The 22,030-nt window shown below is 45.5% G+C and overlaps 1 protein-coding gene across 2 annotated transcripts in view; it reads right to left on the reverse strand.

The window, feature by feature from the left end:
• BOD1L1 (biorientation of chromosomes in cell division 1 like 1) overlaps positions 1–10,744 on the reverse strand; it is a 53,410-nt gene extending 42,666 nt beyond the window's left edge. For both annotated transcript variants that reach the window (XM_027545052.1, XM_027545053.1), the window contains exons 1-4: positions 10,377–10,744; positions 6,535–6,659; positions 1,566–1,756; positions 466–1,080 (exon numbers count right to left, since the gene is read on the reverse strand). In XM_027545052.1, the coding sequence (XP_027400853.1) occupies positions 466–1,080; positions 1,566–1,756; positions 6,535–6,659; positions 10,377–10,613 (1,168 nt within the window). In that variant the 5' untranslated portion in view covers positions 10,614–10,744. The remainder of the gene's footprint in view (positions 1–465; positions 1,081–1,565; positions 1,757–6,534; positions 6,660–10,376) is intronic.
• Positions 10,745–22,030: the final 11,286 nt, after the last annotated feature.

Raw genomic sequence — 22,030 nt, forward strand, 5'->3', positions numbered from 1 at the left:
TTCAACTTCAGAAATAATCTCTCACCATTAGTAACCAATATCAAACAAGGTAGAGCTATTTTCAGCAAACAGAAAGCACGGTTAGCCTATAAAATGAATAACACTGATAATCCATGATGTGAATGATATATAAAAAGCAAATCTTATGTAAATGAATTATTCACTAGTATTTTAAAGATTAGGATATACAACAATTAACTGGCTTGGAATAATGTACGTGAATAAATTATGAGTTAAATTTATAAGGCTTAGAGTGTCTCTGTTCATTTGCATTGTCAACTGGCACATGAGAATGAAAGGAAATATACAAATGCTTAATGCTCATCTTTTAGCAAAGAGAATATGAGTTTTCAGGATTTTAAAACACAAGTAGCAAATATAGTTATAAAACTTTGAAGGCAAGTGTGATGTGCCCTCAAGGACACCGTGTTCTTTAAACTGTTGTAGACTTTTCCAAGTTTTTACCTTCTTTTGTTCCTTCACTGGTTTTAGCTTTACTATTGGTTTTTTCCAAAGGAAGTTTTGAACATTCTACTTCTTTATCCTTTGCTTGTTTTTCATCTTTTACTCTTTGTACATCTTCGCTCCTTTTTGAGTGATCAGTTTTCTTTTCAGTCTTTTCCTTCTTCTCTTTCTTTCTTTCTGCCTTTTCATTGCTGTCTGGCTTCTTTTCACCTTTATCTGCTGATTTGCTTTTTTGGTCACTGCTTTCTTGTTGAGCATCCTTATTTAGCAGAACTGAACTAGTACTTTCTCTTGTGTGATTCTTCATTTCTTCAGCTGGACAAGGGGGATCACTAAGTTCTTCAGAGCGAGGGGCAGCTTCCTGCCCTTCCCCTGCAGAGTCGGCTGTAGGTTTTTCTTTATCAGCTGTGTCCTCTGAAGTCCTCTCTTTCTCAGCACTAGTGTCAGTGCTTGCCTGAGACGGGGTTTTTTTGGACATTCTCTCACTGGTCTTGGCATTCGACATCTCTGTTGAAGCCCTGGCAGCACTAGCTTCTTGGTTGAGAGAAGTGATGGTTTCCAAGATGGACATGGCATCACTGGCCACGTTTGCACTGGGCCCGGGGGCAGGGACACCTTGGAGGGAAAGACATGTTTTAGAATAAATTTGTGCAGAAGGTAAAGCCCTCTGCAGACTCAAGGCCGCCTGCCACTGTCAGTGTTACGTGACACACGCACATACACTTTCAGTCTTTCAGGCACTGGTGCTGAGACTCAACACACTCTAAATTCTCTACCTCTGTAACACAGACTCAGGCATTATGCAAACGTGAGAACAGTCTAGTTCCCAGAAAAAGAACATGTTCTCTAATTACTGTAATTATTGCCTCTACTGAAACACACACACACCCATCCACTACATTATTAAAGTAACTATTATTAAAAAAAAAAAAAAAAAAAAACTGTTATGCCAGTTCAAGAATCTGGGTGATAATTAAAATAACTACAATTTCATGAGAGTGGCCAAAAAGAGAAATATTTTAATGAACTAAATACCCCTAACTTGGTAATCAGCGTAAGAAGAAAAGCAACGGGACTGACCAAGAATGAAAGCAAAGCACCTTGTGTGATGGTGGAGGAGTCTGGTTTCTCATCCTCGGGGGCTGTGCTGCCGCTCGTGTCCTCCTTATGACTGAGCGTGGCCAGAAACTCGTGCACAGCTTTCTCCACCTGAGGTCTGAATGTGTGGTTGATCTTCGGATCCACAACCTGAGAAATAATTCGGTCAATACCAGACTCCAACATTCCTGATCTGAAACACAGGATAATTTACAGAAAGGTGAAAAACAAAAACAAAAATTAATGTAGTATTAAACAAACTCCTTTTAAGTAAAGCTGTATCAATTACATATATGTTCTTCAACTGCCCCCTCTCCACTCTCCTTGGGTTACAAGAAAAATACACAATAGAAAATAAGTTTCACACTACAGTGGCATTTAACAAAGGATACTGCAAAAAAAAAAACTACATAAAATATGTCACATCTCCACTGTGTCACCAGTGGAGATACTAAAGCAGACAGAACAAGAGCAAAACAAAATACCTTTAGAACTAGACAGAGCACGTTATCTAAAGGCCAGGCTTGTAGGTGACGCTTCTCTTACCTCAATCCTGCCCATGGCAGACAGGGATAAATGACCATTAAAGCGGAATTCTGGGTACAAAATAAACCTATAGATTCTACAACTTTTTTTTTAAACAGAAAGATATAAGTCTGTTTTAAGTATTAGTGTGCCCACGAACACTGAAGAATGCACACAAAGTGCAATTTCCCCAAACTTACAAAAAAGAAAAAAAAAGGAAAACTTTAGAAGAACAAAAACAAAGCTTAAAACTTTTGGCCATCTTATTATCTTCTTGCTTTAAAGACTAAATGATTTATTCATTCTACAATCACGTTCTAAGTGCCTTATACACAACAGGCACCACACTAGCTACTGAGCCACTGCAAATCACACCTGGTCTCTGTTCTGCTGGGGGTGAGAGACACAAAATACAACGTGACAGCTGCTAGGACATACAATGCACTATGAGAAAAGAATATTATCATTATTAGCCATCCCTGAGATGATTTGCAAATGCTTTACAAAGGAGAAGACATTTAACCTGAGTCCTGATTTCCAGAGAAGAGAAGGGAACAAAGTGTTCAAAGAAATATCACACGTAAGAGACAGAGGAGCAAAGGGCCAACAAAGCCTGAAACACGAAGAAAACCGCAGAGGCCTCTGAACAAAATAGGAGGACATGCATTTATTTGAAGAATCGCACTTCAACCTTGTTTCTTTCTAACAGAGAACCTGAGCAGTCACAGTTCCCTGGACAGTGTTGGGACAGCAGTTTGAGGCCTCTGGCTGTCCCTGCACAGGGCTGAGGTGTCTCTCTCTACGCCCTGCAGGGCTATGTCTGAGTGCCGTGCTGTCTGGAGTGGAGGATGGATGCGATTCGCCTTTCCCGAGGCACCTCGCAGCCCTGAGATACTACAATTCCATTTATGTGGGCCATAGAGAAAAATGAGACACCACTGCACAAAGTAGGTAACCTGCTTTCTAAAGTTCTAAGACTATTAAAAAAAAAAAAAGCTAATCCTCTGAACACTGTTACATCTTGGAGGTGTCTTTAAAATGTGGCAGGTGGAAAAGAGGCGAGGACAAGTCATCTGAAAAACGTTCTAAGGTGCAAGCACAAAGGCACGAAATGAAACACACCCTTCAGGTGGCTGCCTCAGTCTCTTTCCCTGAGGCCCACACGCCGGCCTCCGTGTACTTAGGTCCTCGCTCTCTCAGAGGCCCGCTCTGATCTCAGAAACGGAGGCCCACGCTAACAAGCACACTGTTCCTCGTGGGTTCATTCCAGTGACGTGTGGGTGCAGCCGGGGCTGCCTCACCAGAGGAGGGGAGAGGTCATAGCTCCAGGTTCAAGGGCAAAGCCAAAATGCCAGCAGCTGGCACTGTCTTGGTTAAAGCTACTTTCTTGTCTTCCTTTAAACAGTGTACAGTTCAGGTCATCACTTCTGAGCTCCCTTGCATTTTAAGGTTCTGTTGTACAAATGAATGCATAAACAGAGTAAAACTTTTTTTAAACTACTGAGCTGGCAGATTGGTTACTGAACCATGCAAAATTGCAGATATTGAACTATCTTGTCTTATGAAAATGGCAATTGTAAACAGTTCAATCTGAGACAAGTGAGTATTTCTCAAAGTATATGCAAAAAAAACGATCTGAAATTGTATTTACAGGTGCAAATACGTTCCTATACCATTGGTAGTTGTCGTCGTTTAGTTGTTAAATCGCGTCTGACTCTGTTGCAATCCCATGAACTGTAGACGCCATGCTCCTCTGTCCATGGGATTTCCTGGGAGGAATACTGAAGTGGGTTGCCATTTCCTTCTCAAGGGGATCTTCCTGACCCAGGGATCAAACCCACATCTCCTGCACTGGCAGGCGGATTCTTACACACTGAGCCACCAGGGAGGCCCTATACCATTAGTTAGACACAACTAAAAGTTACTCTTTCTTTAGAGTAACTTAGAAATGTTATTTAAGAGACATAAGTTTACTAATGTAATTTAAATGAAAGAACAGTTCAATTAAAAATAAGTAAAGTAGCTAGAAGAAAATGTCCAGATTTCCCAGTAAGAGCAATGCCTAAACTACCCAAGAGATGACAATTGGCCCACTCTAGTCCACAGAGGAGGGTCCTCGTCACCCACAGGCAGACTGCTCTAGTGTTAACTGCCGACAGTCACAAGCACCCCCTACTGCAGCGTCCAGCAATCCCTCACCAAACAAGGTTCTGTGAAAACGTCATATGTTGGTACAACAATTTTAAGTGCTTGATTTTACATGGGCAAGACTGAGTTTAGCTCTCTTTAAAGAACAGAACAAATGACCGCTTCCCGGCTGTAAAGGTTTTGCGTGCCAAGAAGTCAATTTCAAGAAATGTGCCTTCCATTTAGTCTCTTAACATATGAAGAAAAAGACAAAAAGAATCTAAGACCCTCCCCTTTCCAAACACGCTTTTAAAACAATGTTATTCTTTGTGAAAAAGGAGGCAGCTATGCACACTGTTGCGGGCTGGTGCTCTGTAACTGTGGGTAATGTCTGTAAGCCTCCTGCCCCCACCCCCCAACCCGGCCTACCCTTGGCCCCCGACCGACCCCTAGCCTCCAACTTGACCCGTAGCGCTCTACCCCCTATTTTGGTTACTGTTCTCCTGAAGGTCTGGAAATGAGGAAGCCCCTAGGCCTGCTGCCCAACAGGAAAGGCCTTGACTTCTCCCCAGAAGCTATCAGATGCAGCCCTCTAATGGCATCTTGTGATCTCACCTGGACTCTTTCACAGGTTCCTGAATATCTTTTAAAATGTAGACAACAAACCTACTGTCAAATTTCCCTCTTCCCTTCTCTTATTTTCTAGGACACGCAGTCTGAGCCCCAGGTTCCTGGTTTCTAGGATTACCTGCGGCTAAATGGGTCTTTGAATCAGAGTGTAAAGTTTTATTTGTGGGGCTTCCTGTGGGTGAACTATCAAGGGAGCAATACACTAGGTAGGTTTGCAAGGTTCCTGAGGGACAAGAGGGAATTGAGGGGCAACAGCTATAAATTATGCTTCCTGGTGGCTCAGGCGGTAAAGATCCGCCTGGAATGCAGAAGATCTGGGTTCGATCCCTGGGTTGGGAAGATCCCCTGGAGGAGGGCATGGCAACCCACTCCAGCATTCTTGCCTAGAGAATCCCCATGGACAGAGGAGCCTGGCAGGCTACAGTCCATGAGGTCTCGAAGAGTCAGACACGACTGAGGGACTAAGCACCCAGCACACAGCTATAAATCAGATTTGTTTACCTGTTTAAAAAGCCACATTTCGTCCCAGTAGATGAACTTGGACATAAATATTTGTCAAGGCAGGAAGAATAAAGCATTTTTAAAATAAAGTGGTCAGCTTTTCTAGGGTGTGAGGCAGGGAGAGAGGGTTCAAGTCTTCTAATCTTGGTGAATACTTATATTCATGAACAATATTGTAAATCTGCTCTTTGGGGGAACAAATATGATCTTTTTAGGGCCATCTAAACATTCCGGCTTTTCTCACTCTCTTCGTGTTTGCCAAGAAAAGGACCCTGACAGGCCCAAATGCACCACCACTCCCTTTCTGGTTATATTGTCACTAAAACCCACAAGCAAAATCACAGTTAAATTAAAAACAAAACCAAAACAAACACAAACCAGGAGAGCCCCTGGTGGCCCAGGGGTTAGGACGCAGCGCTTTCACGGCCAGGGCCAGGCTTAAGTGCTGACCGGGGAGCCAAGACCTGACAGCCTGCTAGGGCCAGGCTTAACTGCTGACCGGGGAGCTAAGATCCGACAGACTGCTAGGGCCAGGCTTAACTGCTGACCAGGGAGCTAAGACCTGACAGCACACTCAGCCAGGAAAAAGAAAAGGAAAAAAGCAAGCAGTTGTACCAGAACATAGAAGACATGGTCTCAAATCAGGAGAAAATGCTTCCATTTCAGTCATCTTTAATGTCTTTATTTGTAAACCAGGAATAATAAAGCCTACTCTCTCAGGGCCAAAAAGTAACTGTAAACGTAACCGTATGTGACACACTAACCAATCTGGCATTTGCCATCTATTCACGGCAGATCTAGAGGGCTTTTTTTTTGAAGTCACATAGTCATTCCTTTCACTCCAGTGTTCTTGCCTGGAGAATCCCAGGAACAGAGGAGCCTAGTGGGCTACTGTCTACGGGGTCGCACAGAGTCGGACACGACTGAAGCGACTTAGCAGCAGCAGCAGTCATTCCTTCAATATTTCCAAAGGTCTATGGGAACAATCAGACTGTCAAATTTATGAGGGAAATGTGAGGCGATTTAGAGTCTACTCTAAAATTACACTGTATCATTGTATGAAGTAGCCACACCAGACCTGACAAAATCATCACAAGGTGAACAAACTTCTGCAAATGTCTCTGCTTTCAGGCAAGGCACACTGGGACAGTCTCAAACCTTCCTAGGAACGCTGCAATTCTGACTTACTTGAGCACTTGCTGTCGAATATTGTTTCTAAGCTGGTTCTTGTTGAGGTGGGGACTCCATGTATGAGTTGCTAAGTGGTTTGCAACAAAGTTGTCAACACGCTGTCTCAGATTCTGATAGGCAGGCTAGAGAGAAAGAAAGAGATATCAATGTTAAAAACCTCACTGCTACACAATATCAACCCTATATCCATAGTCTCAGGAATCCTTGTATCTTTAGCAGTGTTAACATTTCTTAGGGCATCAATATGGCAACAAAGTTTCATAGTTTGACAACCCTGTATTATCCTCCTGCTTCAGGATAAAACAAGACTCATTCAAATACCATTTATCTAAAACAAAATGTTTATAGATGAATACAAAGACAGATATACCTAATTATAGACAAGGGACTAGAACATAAGAAGTGTTACTTTTAGATGATTTGAAGGGAAGAAATGGAGAAGAGCAGACAGGAAATGAGCCTTCATTGAGAATGCTGCTGCTAAGTCATGTCAGTCATGTCCGACTCTGTGCGACCCCATAGACGGCAGCCCACCAGGCTCTGCCGTCCCTGGGATTCTCCAGGTAAGAACACTGGAGTGGGTTGCCATTTCCTTGTCCAATGCATGAAAGTGAAAAGTGAAAGTGAAGTCGCTCAGTCGTGTCTGACTCTTAGTGACCCCATGGACTGCAGCCTACCAGGCTCCTCCGTCCATGGGATTTTCCAGGCAAGAGTACTGGAGTGGGGTGCCATTGTCTTCTCCATTAGCACTCTACTTGCCCATAAAACAACCTTCAATTTGAACTATAAAAGTTAAATCCCTTGGTTTCTAAGTTCTCGTTTAGGTAAAAAAGCCTAGTGACTACGATAATATTTTGGGCTCCATTACTCTTCCGGGAAGAGCTATGTCCTTTTCCCAGTGCTCCTGGCCAAAAGCCTTCACATCATCATGACTCCTTCTCTTCCACCCCTCACCCGAACCCGCAGGAAATCCCGCCGGCATTAGCCTCAGAATGCAGCCAGAACCTGAGCACCTCCCATGCCCTCCACTGCTACCACTCCTGTCCGGAGCATTCTCCTCTCCTGCCTAGATCACAGTTGCCGACTGGCCTGCATCTAGTCTCCCCCTGCTGCCTGAAGTCTGTTTTCCATGGTGCAGAGAGCGCCGATCTTCTAAAGTTAAGGGGACCATGTCGTTCACTGTCCAAACCACATCACGATGAAGTAAGGGGGGACTGTGAATGACTCCACGAGGTCAAGCCGTCTGAGGTGGAAGCAGATAGCATCCCTCTTCTGCTCTAACACCTGCCAGGGGCGTCTCAGCTCCAGTGAGCGCCAAACTCACCAGGGCTCCGGCAGCTCTGTAAAGGGAGGGTGGCGGGGGGCTCCTACCTCAGCTCCTAGCCCTTTCTCCCTCAGCAGGTTCTGCCTTAGGCCTCCTGCACTTGCTGTGCTCCCCAGTTGGCATGCTCAGCCCCCCACAGCTGGAGAGCTCCTTCAGCGATGGCTCAAATGTCATCTCATTCAATCTTCCCTGAATAACTTACGCAAAACACACCACCAACCCTTTCCACCTTCATCCTGCTTTCTCTCTCCCACAGAACCTCTCACGAGTGAGATTTACTTTCTCTGATGGGCTTCGAGCTTCACATCAGCAGGGACTTTCTGTTCACTGCTGTGTCCCTGGTACCTAAAACAATGCCTGGTGTGTAAGTATTTGTTGGGTGAATAAACTTACATTATTTCTGTCTCTGATTTTTCTTTTAAATCTGAAAAGAGACAATAATTATGGCAACGAGGAGCCATTTCCAGCCGAGGAAGTATCCAAAAATTGGCCTTTACGGCCTGGAGTGAAAGGGGCCACAGTCACTTGGTCAGGGAGCACCTGCCGAGTCCCTAGAGGTGAGCCTGCCTTGATTTTTCCTCCTCACGTGCTACTCGGTGCACAGGGGTCGGAATGGCTTTGAAGCCTGGCTCCCGGATCTGGAGACCACAGCAGAGGAGCCCCAGCATTAGCCGGATCTTGGGCTGCATGTTCATGTGAACCTGTGTACCTGTCCTAGTTATCATCAGATTGTCAAACCAATGGTGCTTCCTTCTTTCGCCCCAAGAAATCTTTTAGGAGTCTACTTTGAGAGGCTCTGGCAGGAACATTACAGGCACAACAACAATATTCGGAGGGAATGTGGATGCAGAAAAAGTTGAGCCTTAAATAGTATAGCTCCCCACCCCCAACTGCTGGTGTATTTGAATTTTCATCTGCATACACAAATGATGACACATGGATTTGTAGGTTTCTAAGGACAGCAAAGTGAAATCTCTACTTGCCAAAAAAAAAAACAGACCAGCTTTACTTTTTGATAGTTGGGTAACATTTACTTCCCCATGTCCTGTGGAAAAAAAAAGTATGGAAGGAAGGGAGAGAGGGAGGAAGAAAGTCAACTGGCATCATTGTCAAACAGGCTTGTGCATATTCCCTAACTTGTGCATATTCCCTAAAATGAAGTGAGCAAACTACATACTACCTACATAAATAAATATCCCCAAGAAAACTGAATTTCATGTGGTTCAGAAACTCCAACACCCCCAAAAGGCACCTTCTATTTCTGGTCTACAAGGTGGGCCAGAGTTCTTAAAAGGGAAGATGTCCCCAGACTGTCAGAAAGGTTTCCCCAGAGGAGACAAGGGAATGGTGTGTGCTTCACCTCAAAGCCCTTTCCTCAAAGAAACAAGCTTCTTTAGAAGAGCTGAACATGCTATGGAAAAACCCTGACCCCACTGAAACTCTGAACCAATGAACCAAACCAGATCTCAGTTAAAAAAAAAGTTTTCCCCCAACAGTTTCCAACCAAAGCTTCCTGCTTCACTTGCTTCTAGACCTACTAGGTTTCCATCCATCTACTAAATGCACCTTCCCGTTTTCTCTACTCAGCCTTTGCAGAACCACCCAAGCTGACCCGCTCCTGCCAAACCCTCTTCACTTTGGCACTTGGTACATACTCCCTTTTCCTTCCCAGCCCCGCTCTTTTTGTACAGGGAACCTTTCCCCATAAACCCCGTACTCTCCCAACTCATTCTTCTGTCCTGTCCTTCTTCCACTTCAGTACCTGCCGTCACCTCGCCTCCGTCTTTTCCTCAGTTTCCTCTACCTCTCCCCTCTCACCCCTCCTCCCTTCTCACTTTAGAGACAGGACTTGGCCTGAGCGATTAAATCAGAGTCCCTGGGGGGAAACAAAGCCCCATCTCCGTACCTCACCTTTCCATCGACCAGCTCTGCGCCCCTCACCAAGTCCAGCATTGCAACACTGCAAACAATTCGATTCATCACCACTTAGTCCTTTCTCCGAAGGACAAAGACCTGACCCTTACCAGCAATCTTCAAGAGAGACGGCAAAAATAACTTGGGACACGAAGTAAACCGGGGGGCGGAGGTGGGGGGCGGTGAGTGGAAATCACAGGTGAAAGCGCCGTTAGCCTTAGTACAGACGAGTCTCCAAAAGAACAGTAACTTGGTGTGGCTCACCCCTATATTCCCAGCACCTAAGCAGTGCCTGGAACGTAGGAGATGCTTGGCTAGTCTGTTAAGCCAACGAAAGGCTGAGCGAATGAATGAACACAGCGAGCCACGAACAGCGCCGGGCACGGAGCGGCCCCTCAGAGAGGAAGCGGCTGCGCAGGGAACTCCGGGGTGGGGAGGCGGAGCGCTCCAGAGCGGCCCCGGGGCTGGGGACGCCGAGGCAGCCGCCGGCCCACCGACCGATGGCGGGCCACCGATGGCCTGCCCGGCAAGGCGGCGGCCCGCGGGATCGTCCCCGGTCCCCGGTCCCCGCCCGCCCGCAGCTCCCCCGCGCGCCCCGCACCTTGGTGTCCACGTCGGCCAAGCAGTCCCTGCGGAACTGGTCGAAGAGCCCCTGGCTCTTGAGATGGTTCACGATCATGGCCACGAGCTGCGGGTCCCCGGCGCCGGCGCCCGCTCCCCCGGCCCCGCCCGCGCCTGGGCCAGTCCCTGGGCCAGGCGGCGGCGGCGGCGGCTGCGGCTGCGGCGGGGGAGGCGGCGGCGCGGGAGGAGGTGGCTGTGGCTGCGGGTTGGTGGCCATGGCGGCCTGGGCCCGGAGAGGAGCGCGGTGAGCCCCGGGCGGGCGGCGCTCCTAGGAGGCGGCGCTGCACGGGTCCCGCCGCCTGAGGGAAGCCAACGGGATGTTGTTACGGAACCAACGGATCCAGAGCGACCCCGGAAGTGAAAGGGAACTCCGGTGGGGGAGGAAGGAGGAAGGAGGGTCGGGGGAAGCGGTGACAATGGCAACAGAGGTGCGTCTACGGCGGCCGCGAGGGGCCAGTTCCGGTCTTCGCGGGGCGCGGGCACCCTCGCCAGGCTGGGCTGCGTGGGAGGCGGCGGCCTGAAGCCCGGCTTCTCCGGCAGCGAGCAGCGGGCGGCCGCCTGGGGCCTAGGTCTGGAGTCCTGGGCGGTCGGGCGTTCGACTGGCGCAACGCCCCGGGGCCCGAGGGCCGATTGGGCACCGGCACGCGGGGCCGGGCCGGCCAGGGGCGGGGAGCGAAACCTAGGACGGGTTCCAATCGCGGTGGCTTTCAGGCCTGACGCTCTTGTTCCTGTTTTCCAGAGCGGTTGAGATCCGTAGACATTCCCGTGCAAACGCGTGGGTAGAACTGCTTACTCTTAACTCTCCCAGACCTCCTCGTTCTCAGCCTGTGACCTCCCAGCTGCCCGCCCCATCCCCTTTTTCCCTGGAGCATCCTCCGTTGGATCTGTGGCCAAGAAACCGATCCCTCCAGCGCCTCCCTGCTACGCGGGAAGACAGACCCCTTCCCCTCCGGGTGTTACTTTTGATTAGTTTGATCATTTGGTAATACTTATAAAGCACGCTCGCTAGGTGCCAGGCGTGGCATTTACTTTAGATGCATGAATTCACCCAGTCTTCGGAACAGCGGTAAACTAGCTCTCAGTTCTGTTCAGTCGCTCAGTCGTGTCCGACTCTTTGTGACCCCATGGACCGCAGCACGCCAGGCCTCCCTGTCCATCATCAACTCCCGGAGTTTACTGAAACTCATGTCCGTCAAGTCGGTGATGCCATCCAACCATCTCATCCACTGTCGTCCGCTTCTCCCGCCTTCAATCTTTCCCAGCACCAGGGTCTTTTCAAATGAGTCACTTTTTCTCATCAAAGTGAAAGTGAAGTTGCTCCGTCGTGCCGACTCTTTGCGACCCCATGGACTGTAGCCTACCACGCTCCTCCGTCCACGGGATTTTCCAGGCAAGAGTACTGGAGTGGGTTGCCATTTCCTCCTCATCAAGTGGCCAAAGTATTGGAGTTGCAGCTTCACCATCAGTCCTTCCAATGAACACCCAGGACTGATCTTTAGGATGGACTGGTTGTATCTCCTTGCAGTCCAAGGGACTCTCAAGAGTCTTCTCCAACACCCCGGTTCAAAAGCATCAATTCTTCAGCACCCAGCTTTCTTTATAGTCCAATTCTCATATCTATACATGACTACTGGAAAAACCATAGCCTTGACGGACCTTTGTTGACAAAGTAATGTCTCTGCTTTTTAGTATGCTGTCTATGTTGGTCATTACTTTCCTTCCAAGGAGTAAGTGTCTTATACTTTCATGGCTGTAGGCACCATCTGCAGTGATTTTGGAGCCCCCCAAAATAAACTAGCTCTAAACTAGCACGAAACTACTATCACTCATTTGCACATCAGGAAACTGAGATCCGAGAAAGATTAATAGTCCAAGGTTACATAGCAAACCAACTGATTCTGGACTGAGTCTTTTAATCTTTAAAATAATTATTAGTATGTGATGGAGTGCAGAAGGAGAAAAGGACGACAGAGGATGTGATGGTTGGATGGCATCACCGACTCAGTGGATGAGACACATGGGTTTGGGTGAACTCCGGGAGTTGGTGATGGACAGGGAGGCCTGGTGTGCTGCGGTTCATGGGGTCGCAAAGAGTCGGACATGACTGAGCGACTGAACTGAAAGCAAAGTGAATATTGTACATGTTTATAATTAGTTGATAAAATGTTAAAGTTATGGGAAAGTACATCTTTTGGTGAAATGGATATTGTTGCTTTTTAAAACCCATAAGTCTATGGATGAATATGTCTTACTGCTAGAATGGGAAGGACTGAGCAACAGTTTTCTTCATATTTCTAGTTTCTGTAGCTGTGTGACCTGAGAAATTGAGTTCATATAAACATGTACTGTACCTGGAAACAAAGTTTTATTATAGTGGTATCACTCAGTTCTTGATCTCAACAAATTAAATTTGATGATCTTTGCGAGCTTTTTCAGTTAGGCCCTATTTCAATTTTGCTGAAAGTCAAGACTTGAAAACCACCCAACTTGCCAAAGGGTTACCTAGTCCTTATTTTGTCCATTTTTTCAGTTTCTGGAAAATATACCAGATAGGCTTTATCAATACATCAAATGACAAGCAGTTTAAAAAGCAGCAAGCAGTTAAAAAAAACAAAAAACAAAAAGTGACATGAAGTGACTATGAATTAGACATTTTTAAGAAATGAGATGTATGTGCCTTGTTTAACCTGATAATAGTCAAACTGGGAAATATCTAAACATGGCTCATTTGCATAAGTAGTTCTGGATAAAATGCTTTTTTTTTTGGTTACAGGTGGTTCAGTTTTGTTTTTGTCAGAACTTTGCAGCTAATAAAACAGTTCATTAAAGTTGAAACTGTCAAATATAGGAAATATTTGTTATTATAACCTAGTAACTGTTTTCATCATCAGACTAGCCAAATCAGCCCCATTGGATTTACTTTCTGTCAGAAACAGTTTGACTTCATTGTTTCAATTCAAATAAAATGTTCATTTTGAGGAGTATAATGAAGACTTGTTGTTTAATGGCTAAGTCTGTCTGACTCTTGTAACCCCATGTACTGTAGCCAGCCAGTCTCCTGTGTCCATGGGATTCTCCAGGCAAGAATACTGAAGTGGGTTGCCATTCTCTTTTCCAGGAGATCTTCCTGACCCAGGGATCAAATCCATATCTCCTGCTTAGCAGGCAGATTCTTTACCCCTGAGCTACCAGGGAAGCCCATACAGAGTATGCTGCTGCTGCTGCTAAGTTGCTTCAGTCGTGTCCGACTCTGTGCGACCCCAGATACGGCAGCCCACCAGGCTCCCCCATCCCTGGGATTCTCCAGGCAAGAACACTGGAGTGGGTTGCCATTTCCTTGTCCAGTGCATGAAAGTAAAAAGTGAAAGTGAAGTCGCTCAGTCATGTCCAACTCTTAGCGACCCCATAGACTGCAGCCCACCAGGCTCCTCTGTCCATGGGATTTTCCAGGCAAGAGTACTGGAGTGGGTTGCCATTGCCTTCTCCGCATACAGAGTATAGAAAATGCTAAATATTCTATAATATAATAAAGTGAGAATTAACTATAGTTTAAATAGATAATTCACATTTGGTCTTATAAAATGTATGTTAGCTATCTTATTGAGTAACACACTTAATCTAAAAGAAATAAGAATATTTGTATTGCACTGGGTACACACATACTGGATACAGCGTAACTTTGAACAATTTTTTAGCCTTGGAAAACATTCTAGTTACATTGGAAAGAATCAGGGTCACTGACTGTACTGTCTTAGCTGTTCCAGCCTGCTTTTCTTTCCACTTGAAGATAGGTCCTAGGGATGAGTACTGTGAATACATGAAGTGGAAGTGGAGTGACATGTAAATCTTAAAAAAAAAAAAGATTTTAAAAATCTTAAAAAGATCTTAAAATCTTTAAAAAAAAAAAAAAAGATCATTTCTTACCAATGGCCTTGTTGTTTTGTTCTCTACTATTACAATTTCTTTAGAAACAGTAATATAATTTTTGATAATAGTGGGGGGTATATGACCTCTTGGTGAGGTCTTCAGAATAATTTGCAATTGCTCTCCTACCCCACTGTATGTATGTCTGAATTCAGAGCATCTCAACTAGAATCAAATCCCTGAGTATGACTGAGCTTTCGTTTGGTTTCCCATGTCTGATGCTCAGGTGACAGTTAAACAGATTTTGCAAACACTTTGGGAAAGAGAGGAACCATGGTGGGTTATTGGGCAGTCCTTTGTATCCTTGGGCACCAGATGGCTGCCTACTATCCAACACCTGTGGTTTCTTCTCTTTTTTACAGTTTAGCCGGCCCCGCTACATACCCCTACCCAATCCCCCAAACCCTGTTTCTAGGGGCTAATCCTGTGAAAGTCAGACATTGCTTACAGTGGTGATCTCCTAACCCCACGGAGTCTACCTACTTATTCGGCAGACTGGCTTGTTCCCTTGCCCTCACATCCCCAGGCCCCACTCCCAGCTAGGCCCCAGGTCTTGCCTTCTTCCATGATCAAAAGGCCAGTGAATATCATTTCCTAAATGACTTTCCATCAGCTCAAAGTTCAGTTGAAATCTTGAAAGCTTGAGAACTTTCACCTGATCTGGGATGAGCCTCCCAGTGCCGTGGGACAAACAAACTCTCAAATATTGGTCAAATTTCGGGCCATGGAGAGGGGCTGTGAAACGGACTATTTCCTGCCATATCAGTAAACAAGGGTGTCACAGTTGTCAGTGAGTGCAGCCCTAAGGGAATTCAGGAAAGAGAAGAATACCTGCTATGTAACAGTCACCACACTGTAGCCACTCCCTATGGTGAGCCCTGAGGTAAGGAAACTCAGGATGTGAAGACAGGATACTGGTCCCAGACAGGTGAGGTACACATGAAAGGAATGATTTCAGTGAGCCCAGACTCTTGCCTCTACACATACACAGAAAAGCACTAAATTCCTTAACTTGAAATACCTGGTTTTCCTTAATTAGAATATTTTGATGTTCAGACTACCTACCCCTGATTGCAAACTTTCACATAAGCTATCTGCTCCCCCTACCTCCTCAGAACAGTTCCCTCAGGGTCACTTAAGATGCTATCTCCCAGGCCTGAAGCCCTAAAAATTCCCACCAAATAAGACGTAACCCTCAACTTCTAGGTCATGACTAGTTTTTAAGGCAACACCTTTTTCAATGATAACAAAACACATTTTAAGGTGGGATTCAAAACACTCCCATTGATGGTTTTTGTAAAAGGAAGCAGAGAGGATGATATGTATCATTAATATTTGTCTTTCCAGAGTGAACCCTGTGGTCACAGCTAATCTTTTATTTCTGTTGCAGTATATAATACTCAGTGAAGGTGGAGTAACATTAATAGTTGGGAAGAGCATTATCAAGTGTTAATTTGATGGAGAATTCTTTTTTTTTTTTCTTCTGAAAGAACTTGAATTGTCATGACTTGTGAAACAGGAGGGAAGGAGGCAGGGCACACTCTTTAATAGAATGATATAGCCTTAGGACTTGAAAAATCTTGGTTAGAGGGAATTCTCTTGTCCAGCAGTTAAGAATCCCTACTGCAATGAAGGGGGCACATTGATCCCTGGTCAGGCAACTAAGATCCCACATACTGGGGAACAACTGGGTGCCTATGCCACAGCTGGAGAGTCCATGTACCTGCAGTGAAAGATTGGGCATGATGCAATGAGGATCCTGTGTGCTGCAAGTAAGACTTGATCAAGCAAAAAAAAAAAAAAAAATTGGTTAGAACCAATCAGATCCAGGATGGTGGACTATTCACCTTCCAGTGGGCCATGAACCAAATCAAATGCCCCTTGTAATACACTGACATAAGCTAAGTGACACATCCACCAGGGCCAGGACAGTTCTGAGACTAACAGCAAAATGCCCCAAAGTGGGTGGTGGCCCAATCTTTGCCTATTCCTCCAAATAATTGGAATAACCCACTCATTAGCCTATGAAATCACCTAGCCTGTAAAAACTAACCACACCATATTTTGAGGCTGCTCTTACCTTTTGAGATGGCCCAAACTTTGTTTGTGGATTTGTGTGTGTGTGTGTTTGGGTGTGTATCTGTGTTCAGTCATTTCTGACTCTTTGCGACCCCGTGGACAGTAGCCCTCCAGGCTCCTTTTTCCATGAAATTTTCCAGGCAAGAATACTGGAGTGGGTTGCCATTTTCTCCTCCAGGGGATCTTCCTGACCTAGGGATTGAACTCGTGTCTCTTGTGTCCCCTGCATCTGACAGGTGGACTCTTTACCACTCACACCACCTGGGAAGTCTGTGGAGTGTGTGTCTCTCTAAATAAATCCACGTCTTACCTATCACTTTGTCTCTGACTGAATCCTCTGCAACAAGACACCAGGAACCTCAAATTCACCAGAAACACTTGGAAGTGAGAGTGGCACAGGTGGATGGCAAGGTGGAGAGGAGGAAGGACAGTTTGGGGGCATCATTCAGCAGAGGTTGGAAAGCCCCTCATTCCCTGCCAGGCTAGGAGTGGCCAGGAGTACCTGGATGAGCTGCAGGATTAAGAGGGCAACTGAGTTCTAGCAGGTGGGAGGACAGGAGATGGGTTTGGGACAGCAAGATAGCAATAATGACAACAAAGAATGAGGATTGGATTACAGAAGCCTCTGGGACTTTGGAGCAGGAAACCCAGAGGAGCAGAAAATTCACGATTTGGGGGTAGAGTGTGAGTGATTTGGGGGAAGAGGGGGAGAGAAATTTTCTGGTGAAATGGGACATACTGATCACCTTAGTTATTCATACTCGGTGTGGGAGAGTCCTGTATGAATCATCAGGACGGTTAGCAGTGGCTCTCAAACTTTCAGTTCAGTTGCTCAGTCATGTCCAACTCTTTGCGACAGCATGCCAGGCTTCCCTGTCCATCACCAACTCCCAGAGCTTACTCAAACTCATGTCCATCAAGTCAAGATGCCATCCAACCATCTCATCCTCTGTCGTCCCCTTCTTCTCCTGCCTTCAATCTTTCCCATCATCAGGCTCTTTTCAAATGAGTCAGTTCTTCACATCAGGTGGCCGAAGTATTGAAGTTTCAGCCTTAGCATCAGTCCTTCCAATGAACATTCAAGACTGATTTCCTTTAGGATTGACTGGTTTGATCTCCTTGCAGTCCAACGGACTCTCAAGAATTTTCTCCAACACCACAGTTCAAACTTTAGTGAGCATTAATGTCTCTCTGGGAGGACTTTTAAAACTGCTGCCCCGACCCTCAGAACCTCACTTTTGATAGGTGTAGGCCAGGGCCTGTTGTTCAGTTGCTAAGTCATGTCCCCATGGACTGCAGCACACCAGGCTTCCCTGTACTTCACTCTCTTGGAGTTTGCTCAAATACATGCCCGATGAGTTGGTGATGCCATCCAACCATCTTACCCTCTGCTGCCCCTTCTTTTTTGCCATCAATCTTTGCCAGCATCAGGGTCTTTTCCAATGAGTCGGCTCCTCGCATCAGGAGGTCAAAGTATTGGAGCTTCAGCTTCAGCAACAGTGCTTGCAGTGAATATTCAGTGTTGATTTCCTTAAAGATTGACTGGTTTGATCTCTTCAATAGTTAACAAATGCCCATGGATCACCATTTGAAAAACAAGGAACTAGACTATGTCCCACAGGCCTTTATCTGTTTTACCTGTTTTTAGAAATAAAGTTTTATTTAAACCCCATTCAGTTTGCTCCCCCCCACCCCCCACCCCCCGACTCCCCCACCCCCCACCCCCTCACTCCTCCCCCCACCCCCCGCCCCGGCCCATGGTCTGTGTCTGCTTTTGCTGCAAGGCCAGGGCTGAGACAACAACTGCATGGCTTGCAGCACTGAGAAGATTTACCATCTGGCTTTTTATAGAAAAGGTTTGCCAACTCCTGGAATAAAAGGAGGCAGCAAAGGTGTGATTGTGACCCTTCAGAGTTGGGAAGCCTGTATTCAAGAACTTCTGCCTGTCACTAGATAACAAGTTGCTTCTCTGAACAATGGAGATAATGCCTAGTTCACAGGGCTGTTGTACGGCCAAGCCAACTCACACAAATACAAGGACATATATCATTTTGTCACAGGACAGTTCGTCATATGCTGCCCAGATGAAACGGATTATTGAGAATGAGTGGAGAGACTTCCCTGGTGGGCCAGTGGCTAAAACTCTGTGCTCCCAATGCAGGGGGCCTGGGTTCAGTCTTTGGCCAGGGGACTAGACCCCATGTGCTGCAACTAAGATCCAGCACAGCCAATCAGATACTAAATAAATAAATAAAAAGAGCAGGTGGAATTTGGACAAAGAGAGGGGAAATTCTGCATACTGAGGAAGGAGCATGTTAAAGAAAAGTGTCCAAGTTTGCCTTTATTATATGGTACTGGGTGCACATGGAGAAGGCAATGGCACCCCACTCCAGTACTCGTGCCTGGAAAATCCCATGGACAGAGGAGCCTGGTGGGCTGCAGACCATGGGGTCGCTGAGGGTCGGACAGGACTGAGCGACTTCACTTTCACTTTTCCCTTTCATGCATTGGAGAAGGAAATGGCAACCCACTCCAGTGTTCTTGCCTGGAGAATCCCAGGGTAGCCTGGTGGGCCGCCGTCTATGGGGTCGCACAGAGTCGGACACGACTGAAGAGACTTAGCAGCAGCAGCAGGGTGCACAAGATGTGCTCACTAAATGCTCATTGAGTTAGTATCATATATTTATTTCATTTTTGTCAGAAATGTTCTGTGACGTAGCCCAGTCAGTCAGTGCTCAGTTGCTCAGTTGTGTCTGACTCTTTGAGACCCTGTGGACTGTAGCCTGCCAGACTCCTCTGTCCATGGGGGTTTTCCAGGCAAGAATACTGCAGTGGGATCTTTTCGACCCAGGGATCGAATCTGTGTCTCCTATATTAAAAGGCGGATTCTTTACTGCTGAGCGACCAGGGATGGAGCCCATCAATTATCTGAACTGTCTGTGAATGTACAGGCAGATTTGCTACAGCGTGAAGAAACTGCTTATCTCTTTGGGGGAGGAGGTATGGCAGGAATGTGTACGAGCAGGCTCAGTTGCTCGGTCGTGTCTGACTCTTTTCGACCTCAAGGACTGTAGCCCACCAGGCTCCTCTGTCCATGGGATTCTCCAGGCAAGAGTACTGTAGTGGGTTGCCATTTTCTTCTCCATGACAGGTATACTTAGACAAAATTCTAAAATACAAATTTTCTCATCAAGGTTTGGGAAACTCTGAAGGCCATTTGTAGCCCCCTTATGTGATTGTTGACCTTTTTGTCCCATTTTTATTCCATGTTTTCTAGTTTTAATGTGTTTTTGTTTTCAGAAGGTAACATTACTTTTTATGCAGGTAACATTACTTTTTTCGTATTTCTTTGCTTTCAAGATTTAAACTTCTAGCAGCTATAGCAACAAAATATATAAAAGTAAGATTTATTATGAAGTTAAGCAGCCGTTGTCTATTAAAGTTACTGAATTGCTAGCTGTTTTGACAACTGGAATGGCAGTTTATCAAATGGCTTGAAATAAAAGGTACTCCTTTACATGCTTATAAAAATGGAAAGGAATTTTGCATTTAGAAGAGTTAGTCTTCAATATTGTTGTTTTAATTTAAATAATAGCCTTAAGGGGTTTGTGTGTGCATTTCATGAATATTCTAAATAATAGTTGGCTCCCTGAACACTGAAAGTCACACCTCCTGGAATGAAATTAGAAAAAAGTACAAATGAAATAAGATCTGTAGAAACGATGTAATATTATCTGAATCACCTAATTCCAATCTAGGTCTTCTGGGTAGAAATTCTGAGAGGAATGAGAAAACAGTGATTATAACCAAAAAATTGTATACCTAAGTGATGAAAGCACTCTACCTCTGAATAAAGAATCTTTTCAGAGGGGAAATGGCTGGAATATCATCTATGAAAGTGACGGATCCAAAGTGTCTAGAACTGACCTTGTTTCTACAGAAAGCATGCATTTGCTAAAGGGTACTCGCCATTGAGATCATCTAATTCATTCCTCTTCTGACTCTGTGATCATTAGACAACCTTTGAGTCAAATCTGGCTTTATATTTAACTTTGCCTCTAGGAAGAAAAATTGCTGATCAGCAAATATAGTAAGCTCTTCACTTTGTGCTTATAACACTTCCCAGGAATATTTTTTTTTAATTTATTTTTAATTGGAAGATAGTTGCTTTACTATGTTGTGTTGGTTTCTGCCATACAACAAGATGATTCAGCCATAAGTATACACATATTCCCTCCCTCTTGAACCTCTCTCTTAGCTGCCCCATCCCACCTCTCTTGGTTGTCACAGAGCGTGAGGTTGAGCTCCCTGTGTTATATAACACAGTAGCTGTCTATTTCACACACAGTGATGTTTCAATTCTACTCTCTCGATTCATCCCACCCTCTCCTTCCTCTGCTGTGTCCACAAGTCTGTTCTGTGTGTCTCTGTCTCTCTTCCTGCTCTGTAAACAAGGTTCATCAGTACCGTCTTTCTGGATTCCATATATATGTGTTAATAGATGCATTTGTTTTTCTCTTTCTGACTTACTTCACTCTGAAAAGGCTCTAGGTTCATCCAACTCAGTTCAGCTGACTCATATCTGTCCCTTTCTTTGGCTGAGTAATATTCCGTTGTATATGTGTACCACAACTTCTTTATCCATTCATCTGTTGATTCATGAATGACTTTTATGCATAAAACTCTAAGAGCTTGGTTAATGGTGAAACTATGTGGGATTCAGGTCCATTCTTCGTGTACTGAGAGCCAACTTCTGACCCTGCAGAACAGAAGACAGGACCCCACACTGTGGTGAACAAATTGAGGTGTTGCTGAGGAACCGTTCTGGATGTGCCTGTCTCAGAGGTTACTCAAATTTTCTTGGCTACATTTTAAGTTTAAACTCCACAGGTTCCTTGTAGAAAATGAGGGCAACACAGTTTACTGACAACAGGTAATCGTCTAGAAATAAACCCTTGATATTAGCTGCGTCAATTAGAATGTTGACTAAAAGAAGATGCACAACACTGAGAGTGTGAGTTAAGTTTTATTTGGGGCAAAATGAGGACTGTAGCCCGGAAGACAGCACCTCAGAGAGCTCGGAGAGACTGCTCCAAAGAGGTAGAGGGGGAAGGTCGATATATGTGATTTTGGTGAAGGGGGAGTTCACGCAATCAAACACTCATCTTAACCAAAGGTTTTCTGCTAGCCACAAGGAACTGGTGTCACCATGAAGGGATTTAGTGCTTTTCTGGACGGGGGATAATGCAAGGATTGGGGTCAAGAAATCAGTTTCTGAAAATATCTAACTATCTAAAGACCTGTTCCACCAGTTTTCTTGGAGCAGAGTGTCTCACTCTCCATGCTGAACTCCCTTCGGGGTGTGTCGAAGGTCAACAGCTGCAGCAGAACAGGGCTCAATCTCTGGAAGAGGCAGATGGCAAATGCCCTTGGCAAGTGCCCATTTGTAGTTGACTAGACCTATGCCTGAAGTTTTTGAGGTCTCCTTCTCGGTGGCCACATCGTAAGCAGATGTCTGGAGCCGTCAACCACCAGGCACTCTGCCGTATGGATAGAGCCAGTCTGCAGAAGAAAAAAAAAAAAAAATCTGACGACCTGCAGAGCAAAGCATGGGTAAGAGATGCTCTGTCC

This window comes from Bos indicus x Bos taurus, chromosome 6 (genome assembly GCF_003369695.1).
Source record: "Bos indicus x Bos taurus breed Angus x Brahman F1 hybrid chromosome 6, Bos_hybrid_MaternalHap_v2.0, whole genome shotgun sequence".
Classification (NCBI taxonomy): Eukaryota; Metazoa; Chordata; class Mammalia; order Artiodactyla; family Bovidae; genus Bos; species Bos indicus x Bos taurus.